The 12,964-nt window shown below is 46.3% G+C and overlaps 1 protein-coding gene across 3 annotated transcripts in view; it reads right to left on the bottom strand.

Moving 5' to 3' along the window:
• XYLT1 (xylosyltransferase 1) overlaps positions 1–8,684 on the bottom strand; it is a 202,621-nt gene extending 193,937 nt beyond the window's left edge. The window contains exon 1 of one of the 3 annotated variants that reach the window (XM_056336295.1): positions 8,342–8,684. In XM_056336295.1, coding sequence (XP_056192270.1) covers positions 8,342–8,569 — 228 coding nt within the window. In that variant the 5' untranslated portion in view covers positions 8,570–8,684. The remainder of the gene's footprint in view (positions 1–8,341) is intronic. The other 2 variants (XM_056336294.1, XM_056336296.1) reach the window with 2 other exon arrangements.
• Positions 8,685–12,964: the final 4,280 nt, after the last annotated feature.

Raw genomic sequence — 12,964 nt, 5'->3', positions numbered from 1 at the left:
GCAGTAGCTTGGAAACAAAATACACGTGGGAAGCATTCAAGATCTGACCTCAGCGTCAACCACACACTACTGTGAAATCTCTTAACTATCTTTTTTTACTAAACTGATATTCATTTATCATGAAGTTTAATTTCATTACCACAGAAAAAAGAAACCAATTATAGACTTGCTATAAATAATTCATCCCTTGGAGGAATCCTCTAATCATCTCTAAAAATAAAAGTCACGTGATTTAAGCGTCCTGCACTGACCTTTTTGGTTCGTCACATAAAAGAATGAACTCAGAAAGGTTACACCATATACAAGGTTAAGCAATGCTACATGTTGCTCAGTTTTTATATCCACACAATTAGAAAGTCTGGTCTCTTCACTTCTAGCTCATACTCAAACTCCGTAAAGCATTCGGTCCTGAATCTGATGTACAGCTTGGGAGTAACTCCATAGCGGGCACAGGTCCACAAGGCATCGAGACCATTTTCTGTTTCCAAGTGAAACCTAAAAATCTCCTTTACTTGCCTGAAAAGAGCTGGGTTGCCAATTTACAATACTAACCTCTTGTTGATTTCTTTCTTGATCCATCCATGCTAATCAACTCTTTGACTCATCCTATCCTTAGGCTGTATAGTGCCAATCACAGAAATTCTGACTGGTGAGTGGAAATCACCGAAGAAGAGTTTGTGGAAGTCCTGCGCTGAACAGGTCCCTGATGGTAGTAGCACTGCACAAGCTACACTCTTGGCTCTTCTTGGCTCTTTTTAGGTGCTAGTAGCTATACTTGCTATTCAGCCTGTAAGCTCTTCAAGGCAGGGACCTTTCCTCACATGTGTCTGTAAAGCTTCTAGTGCCCAGATGGTGCTATACAAATGAATAATAATTATATTTCCATGTAGACCATTATTGTGCATAACCTAAATTACTTTGATTGATCCAAGAGGAAATCATTTTCTCATTTTGAAATGAAAAGAGAGAGTAAAAATAATGATTACTTGTTTGACACTATTATTATAGCAATAATTACATTTGCAGGTCCAGAATCCTCAGCTGGTCTGTACTGACTTTAATGGAGCTATGCCAACGCATGGCAGCTGATAAGCTGGTCCCAGTCTTTGCTGAAGATCTCAAACTATTTCACAAGGACTGATTACTTCAAACCCACACCACTTCCATGAAAGATGGGAAAAGTTAATTAAGCATGCTTTGCATATTGGGGAAGAGAAACACCAGACCCGGCATGTGAAGGAACGGATTCCTTCAACGGCATGGCAGGTATCTGAGCATCACCACCACGGCACCCCTCCCTTGCAGGCGCAGGGGAGCAGGCTTTTGCAGAGGTTCAGACCTCAAGCAAGCTGTGTTGCCTTCCAGAAGCACTCACCCCTCTCCATTCATTAGAAAGCCTCAGACGGCCAGAATTTAGCACCCCAGTGTTTGTGAGATTCAGCCTGGGCTTAAGTGCTCAAAAGGGGACAGCTGTAATCAGCAGCACCAAACTGAAAGGGACAAATAAAGTTGGAAAAGTTGGAACCTGCCAGGGCTTGGCTCCTCTGGAGAGAAAAAAAAACCCAAACCCAAATCACACCCCCCCCCCCCCCAATTATCAGAAAAAAAAAAAAAGAGGGCTAGTCTAGACAGCCAATAACTGAAAACCCCAAAACTACCTGTTGCTTTTAGCTGTGTGGCTATAAATGCTTTGCTACAAATGTCATGAGGTTACTGATGGGACAAGGCAACCAGGACTGTGAATTTCCCTGCTCCCACAGAGCACTCCCCTGTTCAAAACATACTCTGTGGCACAGCATCAAAGGCCTACCTTTACTTAAAAAATAAAAAAAATAAAGAGGGACCAATTCTGATTTTTAGACTCAAACACTTGAAAATGCTGCTCCTTATAAACTGCACTAACACAAGCAGTCACACACACCAGCACTGATGCACCCCTCAAGTATCCATGCAGGGATGCTCCTGCATCTGCTCAAATCAGACACCCCATCAGCCAAAATTTGAACAAAAAATACAGAACATTGTATCCCATTTAAAGAGTCACTGTAAAAGCTCCAGTGAAGTGCCAGACCCAATTTTAACACTGTAAAGAAAAATCAGGAAGTATTTGATTAAAATAATCCTTGAGCTTATATAATTGGACTGTTCCTACAAATGAAGTTCACCTCGTGCTTTCATTGTACCCCTCTCCCTTCACTAAGCATTAATAAGATGCTGTGTGATATATCGTGGACTTTCAATGCTGAAGTGAAAAAATATTTTGAAAAATATTTCTCAATACAGCTGGGATGTGGCAGGTAATGCGGGCCTTTTACACAAAAAGTACCCATTTTGCAATAGCTGACAAGAAGTAAATGGGATTTGTATGTCTCCTGTACAACAGCTGGTCTTCTCTTACTAAAAACCGAAAATGCTTCTATTTCAAAGGGAACATCTGCAAAATCCCATCATACATTAAAAGAATAAAAAAAGAGCACAACAAAAATACACCAGTGGCCTGAAAAAGACTTCCGATGGCATAACCAATTAACACACATCCATTTCATATAATACCTTCCCACATCCCCACTAAGAAGATGCTTAACGAGGTAACTGCTGCAGAAGTCCATCAATCTAATCTGGTTCTAATACTCTTCTTAAATAATGCATACATTAGTTCTCTGTTACTGAAAAGATTTGTTTGTTTTATTAACATGTGCCTTGTTAAGTGCTAAGACTTCGTAAAAATCGTTATGCAGCTTCTAGCTGCAGATGTATTGTCTCCTCCCTTTCCCATTACAAAATGATTAATTGTCTCCATTCTCCTTCTCAACTGTTATTAAAGCTGTACTGCAATGTGATTAAGCCTCTGTTAACAAGCAAAACTGTACTTAATGGTCAAATCAGTACTGTGGACCCATTCTCTAACAAATAGATCATTTTTGGCCACATATGAGCTTGATGCCATTAATTTTCTTCATGACCTAAGGTACCTTAACTAAGCTGTTTGACTGAGACCAGCAGGTGTACTAAAACGAGTGAGGACCCAGTTTCCAGAGCTTGATTCGCACTGGGCTGAAGTTGAACACACGAACTATTAGTTCCCATTAAGCTCCACTGCACCTTTCAGGTCTGGAAATTTTTCTGAAAACCTTTTTTCCCCTCGTTTCTTGTGTTCGGAGGTGAAATTACCAAGGCCACATGTCTACACCAACAAGCTACTTGGAGGGGAAGATGTTTAAGTAGGTACCATCTGGTTGTGTCATCACATATGGAAACCATACATTCACTGATACTAGCAAAAAGTATAAATTAGGGGTGAATTATTTTTTCTTGAAATTTGTTTTGTTTTCCAGAGTTTAACAGATTATTTTATGCTTAGGTGCAACACGGTAGAGTAGAGTAAACTCCCAGTGACTACAGTGAATCTGTCCTGATTTCAGCTGGGACAGAGTCAATTTTCTTCTCAGTAGCTGGCACACCCATGTGTTTTGGGTTTAGTATGAGAATACTCATAACACACTAATGTTTTTACTTGTTGCTAAGTACCATTTATACTAAGTTAAGAATTTTTTAGGCCCTACCAGCAAGAAGGCTGAAGGGGTACAAGAAACTGGGTGAGGACACTGCCAGGACAGCTGACCTGAACTAGCCAAAGGGACATTCCATACCACAGAACATCATGCTCAGTATATAAGCTGGGGGGAGTTGGCTGGCAGAGGCCGATCACTGCTGGGAGACTGGCTGGGCATCAGTCAGCAGGTCGTGAGCAACTGTGTTGTGCACCACTTATCTTGGGGTTTTTTTTCCCCCCTTTCTCTTTGGATTTTACTCCTCCCCCCTTCTCTCTCCTTTTCATTACAATTTTTTTTATTTCAATTATTAAACTGTTCTTATCTCAACTCTCACATTTTACCATTTGCCTGATTCTCCTCCCCATCCTGCTGGGGCTGGGGGGAGTGAGTGAGCAGCTGCACAGTACGTAGTTGCCAGCTGGGGTTGAACCACAACACCCAGTTCCTTGCCCAAAGCAGAAGGTCTCTCCTTTGATGCCACCTTGCTACCACGCCAGCACAAAGCTATGCTTTAATGCAGGTGCTATACTGAAACCTGCATGCCATGCAGAAACTCACTTACATGCCTCCCACACAGCTAACGCACTGATGCTCAGCAGACGGTAAGTCCGAGTTGTGTATTTGTTTCTGACAAAACAGCACTGGGAATTCATCTGCAGAATCTCAACATTACAGGGGCAAACAGACTGCAAAAGAAAATTATTTCCAAACCTGAAAAAGCACCAAGCTTCTGCTTGATATGCAAAGTGAACTCCACACTGTTCTTACTTTGGAGAAGCATTTGGAAAAGGCGGGGGGGAAATATTTGATGGGTGGACTTTAGAGGAAGTGGAGTAAAGTTTCCTGGGGGTTTTTTTGCTGTATGACTCTCCTAGTTTTCTCCGACACCTTCCCTAGTTTCAGTAATCAACAGGTGTTACAGTTTAGGCACAGATCATAACTTTTGGATTCTTGCACCTTTAACCTGGTGGAGCACAGCATGCATCACTAGGAGGTGACAAGGAAGGAAAAAGGACAAGAAGGAACAAGCAAGAAGAAATATAACCTGCTTGAACACGTTCAGCTGACCAACACATGGAAAAGCAGCGGACCCAACCTCACTCCACGTTCCCAGGAGAGTATACTACATTTCCCACTACAGAAATGAAAACAAGGAAGGGCACTAGTGATCCTCAGGACTGTCCTCCCCAGCTTAACTTTTGCATGGAGTTAAAACAGATAATCCTCAGTGTCCCCAAATATACAACAGTTTATCTTCATTTTACAGTTCTGAACATTCTGAGCAATCGACAGTTATGCCTGGTTCCTTTGACAGCTTCATGCTGAAAGAAAAATGCCATTTCTTTAAACTGAATACACAAAATTTCAGACTAAAGGCTTTGATCCCACACCAGCAGGCAAGAGCTGTATTTCACTCAGCTGACACAGTAACAATGCACTGGCATTTTTGCTCTATGGCAAGACAGGCAGTAATGAAAACCCTGCAGTGCCACAAGGCACGAAGGAGCATTACATACCCACAGACATAGCCTTCAACGCCTAATTCCAAGGCTGGGGCCACAGCTGGGTAATGTTAGCGCATCACTACAACTGCCTCTCAGTGCAGTGCTGGACGTGAGCTCAGACCACAGCAGATGCTCTGCTGTCACATCCCTCTCATCACCAGCTGCCCTAAAAATGGGGATTTGCATTCCTTCTTTTCCCCTTTGGGCTCCCAACACACAACACCCACCAACAAGCCCCTTCCAACATCACTAAAAGGCTGCATTAAAAAAGCCTGAGACTAAACAGCATGCTTTTGGTATTTTCACAAAAAGCTGTTGCATGCTTTTCAAAGATAAAGACCCTTACATAAAAATCAACCCATTCTCGGAAGGTAGCTTAATTCTTCCATGCTCTTGATACTAGAGTTTTGCTGAATGAATAAAACTTGTGCAAAGGGTGCTGAACAGCTGCAAAAATGGTTGCAAGTATCCGCTGAAGTCGCTGCTAACGATACAGTTCATACTTCTTCAAAGATATCTATAAGCTGGTTTAATTAAACCAGCAACTGCAGGAAACTACTTGTGAGTAATGCAAACCCCAGATGTAGCTGGCCAGGGGACCCAGCACAGTAAGCATTTTCAGTTGCAAAATAGCTCAACTCAAAATTGCTTCTTCCTGCCAAGCTGGCAATTCGTATTCAATTATGCACAGGTACAGCGGCAACGTTTTTTGCTATGGTACCTTGTTATTTCATTTTCCAAATGAAATTGCTTATTACACATATCTGACAGCATTTAATAAAAATCTAAATACCTCTTAAACACCTAGTTCAAAGGATTATGCTTCTTTTCACACAGACGCAAATTACCAAAACCTCACACAACTTAGGCCCAGCTCAGTAAAGTAAAATCATTTCAGTCTTGTACACAGAGACAAAATAAAAACAAGGTAAATAAAACACTGTACATGGCAACTTTCAGACATAGGTTTGAGAAGCACAATCTTCTGTGCTGTGTCCAAAATCTTCCCCAACTGTTGCAAAACAATACACAAACCATGGAAAACTTGGATAATAACTTTGCTTGGGCATTACATAAATTGCCTTGTAAGGTGGAAACAAAGCATTATAAAACATTAAAAAAAAAACTTCTTCTTGTACAGCAATTCCATATTGTGTAATTCCATTAACCAGATATTTTCCTCATGAACCGAGTCTGAAATCAAAACTAGGTTTGCCTCAGAGATGGGCAACATTGGTAGGGTTGGATAAATCATCATTTGCATGTCGGCAGTGCCTGTGAGCTTCACCTACCAATTTAAGCAAGCTGTCAGGTTGTTAAGGCAGAAGTCTGCACAAATCCCATTTCCCTATCATTTTTCCACCAAGCACACATTTTAATCAGTAGGCGGATGCTTAAGCATAGGGTTTTGTATTCCGACAAAGTAATTTTAAGGATGGTGGCCACTTCCCTGTGTGTAGGTTAAGCAAAGCCACAAGTACAATAAAGTCACCTTGAAGAAGCATTGCCAAATCACCTTTTGACAAAGCACTTTGTCAAGCACGCTGCCACTTGTCTGGAGCGTTGTTGGTTCGTTTTTCTAATACTGAAGTCAGACATTGCAGGACAGCCTAGCATGATCCATACTAGCCTTTTAGATAGCGAAGGGAAAATAGGTACACTCAGCATGTATTTTAAAACATGTTTTCCATTTGGAACCCCAGTGCTCCATCTTTAGGTCTTTGATCAAATCTGTACGCACAAAGGCATGATTCATTACTGCCAGCATCAAAATAATCATGTTGTACACCCGCATGTCACCAGCACAGAAACAATTAGCTCTCGGCCCCAAACTCAGTGTTCGTCCTGACGCACCGGGTGCAAACCAGACGCGGTGCCAGGACGTTTGTAGGACAATTGCTAACACTACTCGTTCTGACAGCTGCCCCGGAGCCCAGAGAAAAAGGCTTATTTCCTAGAAAGCCTGGTGAGCTGGGAAGCAGGGCTGGAGCCCCAGGTGCAGCCTGCCCCCTCCCGGCCCCCCTTGTCTGCCTGGGTACCAGCACCCACCGACCTTCCACAACCCATGCTGGAGAGACCATGAAGGAGAAAAGCTGGAGAAGAATGAAAGACAAAAGAATAAAAGACTAGACAGACAAAGAGGCAGAGGGCAGAGTGCTTGAGGAGAAACAGCAGAGCCTGAACAGTTACATTGATGTACACAGCACGTACCAAGATAAGAGTACATGTAGAGAGGAAAACTGAACTCAGTAAGCAAGAATTTTGATTTTCACACACAGAAAGCACAGCAGGATCTGGACACACTGAATGGGTACGTAGTACCTTTCAGAAAAGTTGTCCCAAACGTTAGTGTCAGAGCCCTCATGTGCTTGGGGCATGGTTCTCTGCAGCCCTTCTGTGGCCAGTAAACACCCACAGTCATTTATGAGGACAAGTCATCTCTGAGCCCCCTGCTCTTGCTTTCAAGATGTAAACAGAAATACAGAAGCAGACAGAAATATGCATGCCGACTTTAAACAGCAACACTCATTTAACACAAGCCTACTCCTAAAAGAATTGAATTAAAACTACAACTCTTGAGCTGAAGAACTGTACATACCGGCGGTACACACCAGTGCGTATTTCTGAGGTTTGCATTAATTGATCAAGAACGCCGTTCGTTTGATTTTTCACGCACCTATCCGAAAATTCAGAAATGCCACCGGCAACAGGGCCAGCTTTGCAACCCCTTGCGGCTCCAGGCCTGAGCCTTTTAAATGAAAACTGAGGAGTTTGCAAAAGAATTTGGTAAGAGGCACGGAGAGGGCACCGTTTCAGTATCCTTGAGTTTTTAGCGTTTAATAAAATGATTGCATTAGATTTCATTGCCTGTCACTTACTGGGCCTGTTCGAGCTGTGCAATAAGGAATAGCGCCTGTGCGGTTCTCAGGTGGAAAAAATAAAGTAACAGTAAAATAAGCCCTGGGGGACACACGGGGCAGGCGGCTCCCCGCGAAGTTGCGATGCCGACACGGCGGCGGGCAAGTGCCGGGAGCAGCGGGGAGCGGAGAGGCCCCAGCGCTGCAGCCGCGGCCCCTCTGCCCTTGGCCGGGGGCAGGAGCCCACGCGGCGGGACCGGGCGGCACCTGCGCGGCGGCGTGGGGGACACGGGGGGACACGGCAGCCCCGGGCCACCGCGCCTCGCCCGCCCCCAGGCCCCCGCGCCCGTCGGGCAGCCCCCTCGGCAGCAGCGCGGAGAAACGCGGGGAGACGCGACCGCCGCCCCTCCCGCCCCCCGCATACCATCGCCTTGCCGTGCGGGGCGGCGGGTCCGCGGCGCTGCGGGTGCGCCCGCTGATCTCCGCCGCGGTCTCGCTTCCCGCGGCCGGCGCCGCCGCGCTGCTCCTCGCCGGCGTCGAGGGAGGTGAAATTCCAGACGAGGAGGGTCTGCAGGAGCAGCACGGTGAGCGCCGCCACCAGCGCCGAGCGGGAGCGCCGCGCCAGCCGCCGGGCGCACGGAGCGGCCACCATCTTCGCTGCTGCTGCTGCTGCTGCTGCTGCTGCCGCCGCCGCGCTCCCGAGAGCCGCCGCATCCGCCGCGGCGCGGAGTTTTCAGCCGGGCAGGGCCAGACGTCAGCAGGAGGAGGGCGGGGGTGGGCAGGGACGGGCGGGCGGAGGAGGAGGTGTGCGCGGCGCGTGGGGCCGGGGAAGCCGGCGGGGAGCCCTGGCGGCGCGGCAGCCCGCGGCCGGGCCAGCCCGGGGCGAGGGGTGGGGTCGGCGGAGGAAGAGGAAGGAGGAGAGGGAGGGTGGGCTGGGGCGGAGGAGGGGGGGCGGCGGCGGGGCTGCTACTGCTGCTGCTGCCGCTGCTGCCGCCGCCGGCGGGCGGGCGGGCGAGCCCCGGCCCTTGCGTGAGGGGAAGGGGCCGGGGCGGGGCGGCCCCGCGCCTCGCGGGGGGCGGGAAGGCGGGAGCGGTGACTGCCACCCCCTGAGGGAGCGCGGCCGCGCGGGAGCCGGCGGGCGGCAGGCGCGAGGCGGGCGGCGGCACCTTGGCGGGCTGGCGCGCGGGCTGCGCTTCCCGCCAGGTGCCGCCTCGCGCCCGCTCCCGCCCTGGGGCGCCGTGCCGCCCGCCCATCTCTTTTCTGTATTTCTCTCCCCGCCTGGCCGCCGCCGCCCCAGCGGGGCTTCTCCCGCCCCCGCCGGCCGCGCTAAAAATGGCCGCAGCGCCCCGGTGGCGCGGCTCGCGCTCCCTCACGGAAGGAGCAGCCGCCGCTCGCTGCGGCTCCCCGCGTGCGTGCGCGTGCCGCTGCCGCCCCGCCCCCGGCTCGGCGAGGCCGCCCCCCCCCAGCACGCCCCGCAAGGGGCGCCGCCCGGCAGCCGCCCCCGCACGACCGAGCGCGAAGCGTTGCACGGGCAGAAGTGGTCCGGACCCCCAGGGCGGGATCCCTTCCCCGGGCAAAGGGCTGCGGGCAGCGGGCAGCGCTCGGCCTCAGCAGGGCGCGGCCGCGAGCAAGGCCAACACCTCCGCGGCCCTGCGGGCTGGCGGGCACAGGCGCCAGGTGACTGCAATTAAATGCCCCGTGTCTCAAAAAGCGTACGTAAGGGATGCCATCAGCTGCCTTTTTCTTCCGTAGCGGTATTGCCTTTCTAATCTGAAAGATCTCATTATCTGATTATAGTAGTGAAGTTGGGAGTTGTTTTTTTTAATCTGCCTGCACAGTGTCTCTTTTTGTAAGCCTAATTCCACTTTACAAACCAAAGGTGAAAAATAGTATCTTCTGATAAGGACAGTTGCTTTTTCTAAATGATAGCCAAGTAAGATCTGCACAGACCAGCAGGGTTTTGTTTGCGTTGGAAGTGCTTTGGTTTCTGATCTGAAGAACAATGAAATACATAGTAAGATTCAGAAGCATCCTTTAAAAAAAAGAATATTCTTCACAATCCAGTGAGGCCACAAGTAAAATTGCATGGGAGGTGTCTTTTGTGGCAATGTTACAGAAGCAGATGAAGCAATCAGCAGGTTAGTGGTAAAAAGCACTGCACCAGTACGTAGCTTTACAGAGGTGTGCGTGATCGGACAAACAGGCTTCCTCATATTACAACTAATTTTTAGTAATAATCTCATGATCTGATGGAAGAATCCACTTTAAAAATAAATCAACTGTTGTTCCTAACACATGAATTTTGAGTCTCCAGTGAGAAATTGTATCCTCAAGAAAACAAGCAAGGCATTGTCCCATGCATGGCGGTTCCTGGGCTCTTTGGTCCTGTACTGTCCTCTGATGTTGCACACTCACTTCATAGTGACTCTGTCCCAGTGTAAAACCATCAGCACACTGCAGTTACTCTTCACTTATAGTGAGATCTGAATTGGGCCCAAATACCCACAGGCAGTTTCAAAAAGGGTGGCGGTCAGAGGATCACTGACTTCAAGGTGCCTCTAAAGAAAGATCAAAATACATCGCTGGTAACCTCCAGGAAAACCAGAACAGGAAGTCTTCCTTCTGTGTGAAGGCTTAGCATCATCTGCCTGACCTTCCGTTCATGCCATGGCAGAGCGTCCATTTTTGCCATCTGTGGTGACGGCAAGTGCTCCTCACGGACAGAGAGCCCGCAGTAACAGATTTCAGCAGTGCCAGACTTCTGCACCAGTTGCACACGCATCAGATTTGCTGGTCACACAGCACAGGGAAGTAAGCCGTTTGAACCAAAAAATGACAAAGATTCAAAGTGCTCTTGAATATTCTGACAGAGTCTGCACAGCTCAGGAAGTGGATGGATAATTTTTATTCCAAATCATCAAATAATTGGGCATTATAAATTCACTCCAGCAAATCTGCTGACAAATACTAGATAAAAGTGTCTTCCATTTGGGATTAAGCTCCGCCCTCTGCAAAGGAAGTTGTGGTCTTAGCATGTGGTGGCCCCGTGCAGCCTTCCCTCGGGCTTTTAAAGGGCACGAGGTGCTCAAGGAGCCAGAAAGAGCAAATTTGGACAGATCATCAAGAGCTCTGAAGAGCCATGGATCTCAGGGCCCGATTCTCACCCTGCGTACCTTATTGTGAAATGGGAGACACGTTCAAATGGGTGCCCTGAAACGGCTAAAAGCAACATTCAAGCCAGGCAGTGTTTTAGCACAGGGTAACACTGCTCTCTATAACAGGAGCACAGTGGTAGTTATGACCAAATCGTGATCCGTGTTCCTTAAAATTTTTATGACCCATTGGAAAACTTCCTCCAGATTTTCAGGGGTAATTTTTATACTGGAAAATGTCTGTGGATTTTCCTAATCTCTGTATATAATTACTGTGACTGATAAGGCAGTGAGGAACAGCAATGCATGCTCAGTCTCACATGTGTCCTACTGAAAGCACGTCTGGAGAGAAGGTTTGTTTCCAAACCACAGTAATTTATAGGCCATAATGATCTGAGTCTTCAGTGTAAAGTCAGCCCTGCATATGGGTGGGAGCCTCAGCACGAGACACTTCTGCACTGAGTGAAAAAGCAGAGCAGAGAGAGGAGCAGGCTTCCTCTCTGACAACATCCTCCTTTCCCTGTATTTATAGAGATTATGTAAAATCTGGAAAGGGGGTCCTTTCCAAAGGAAAGTAGGTATGGCATTCATTTTTAAAACTGTGTTATGACCAATGACCACTAACTGCTCAAAACATCCTTCTTCTGTTCCTAAAGAAAATGGCCAAATAGAAGTAAGGAGGAAGATAATTTAACTGATTATTTTTTCCTGTGCAGATTCAAACTGGAAAGCAAAAAGGGCAAGGCTTAGCTTCTTGAGAATTTGAAGATGGGGAAAAAAAGAAATCTGAAAAACAGAACCATACAAATCCTAAGAACAAACTAAATTCAGAAATTACATAAAAATTAAAACCATAAAATGGAATCTTCTTACTATCACGTTCATATATAATGGCAGCTCAAGTGAGCTATGTTGCATCAAAAAGTATGTAATTCGGTTACACAGAGGACATTTGAGAGAGTTATCACTCTGAAAATTCCTGATGTTGCCCATGTTATGTGAGACTATTAGTATCTAGCAGAAAGTATAGAAGAGAGAAAACAGGTTTGATTCTTCATAGACAAATATTATCATATTTGTTATTATAATAACAATATTAACTGTCAAAGAGATGGTGTTTTAAGCAAGGATAACTAATATGAGACTTGGTTGATTTGCCCTAAAATCCTAATAGATAATTAGCTTAAATATTTTTTACCTCCGCATAGGTATAGTAAATTTAGCCTGGGTGTGTTTGGGAGGAGGTGGGTTATCAATCTTGGCTATTTAGAATGATGTAAAAAAAGACTCTATTCCAGCAAAATTTTAACTCTGATCTACTTCACTATATTCACCTATCCTGTTACAAAAATACATTTCCTCCTCCTTACAATGTAGATACAATCTAAAATTGCATCAAGTAACCAGACTTTGTACAAAGAAATAAGTGAAGTTGAGAGCAACATTAATAAGCAGTATCCTTTTCTCTACTTTGAAGAGCTTATGGTCCATCTGCTGAACAAACACTACAGGCTTATCTGAACTCCAACTCACAGGCTGACTCATAGGCGGTTTAGAAGCACAGTCTGTAATCAGTGAAAGACTTAAGTTATTTAAGAGTGAAGATTTGCATTTTTCTTAAAAACAGTCATGTTCCTACCACATCAAAAATTAGATTTCAGATACATGTTATCGGCGTGAAGGGGGAAAAGGCATACGTGGGAACAAACTGATTTGTTTAAGGATTGGTATCTCTAATATACTCAATCTTAAAATTGTGAAGAATCCAGAACAATTAGCAAATCTGTGTATATTCTTACGATTTCAAAAAAACAATAGCACCTAAGGAATGCACCTCAGGAATACAAAAGATTGAAAACAGGCCACGAGCATGAGCAGTGTTTTGTGAGTAATCC

The sequence above is a fragment of the Falco biarmicus genome, chromosome 4 (genome assembly GCF_023638135.1).
Source record: "Falco biarmicus isolate bFalBia1 chromosome 4, bFalBia1.pri, whole genome shotgun sequence".
NCBI classification, from domain to species: Eukaryota; Metazoa; Chordata; class Aves; order Falconiformes; family Falconidae; genus Falco; species Falco biarmicus.
This window is presented reverse-complemented; position numbering and strand designations above follow the sequence as displayed.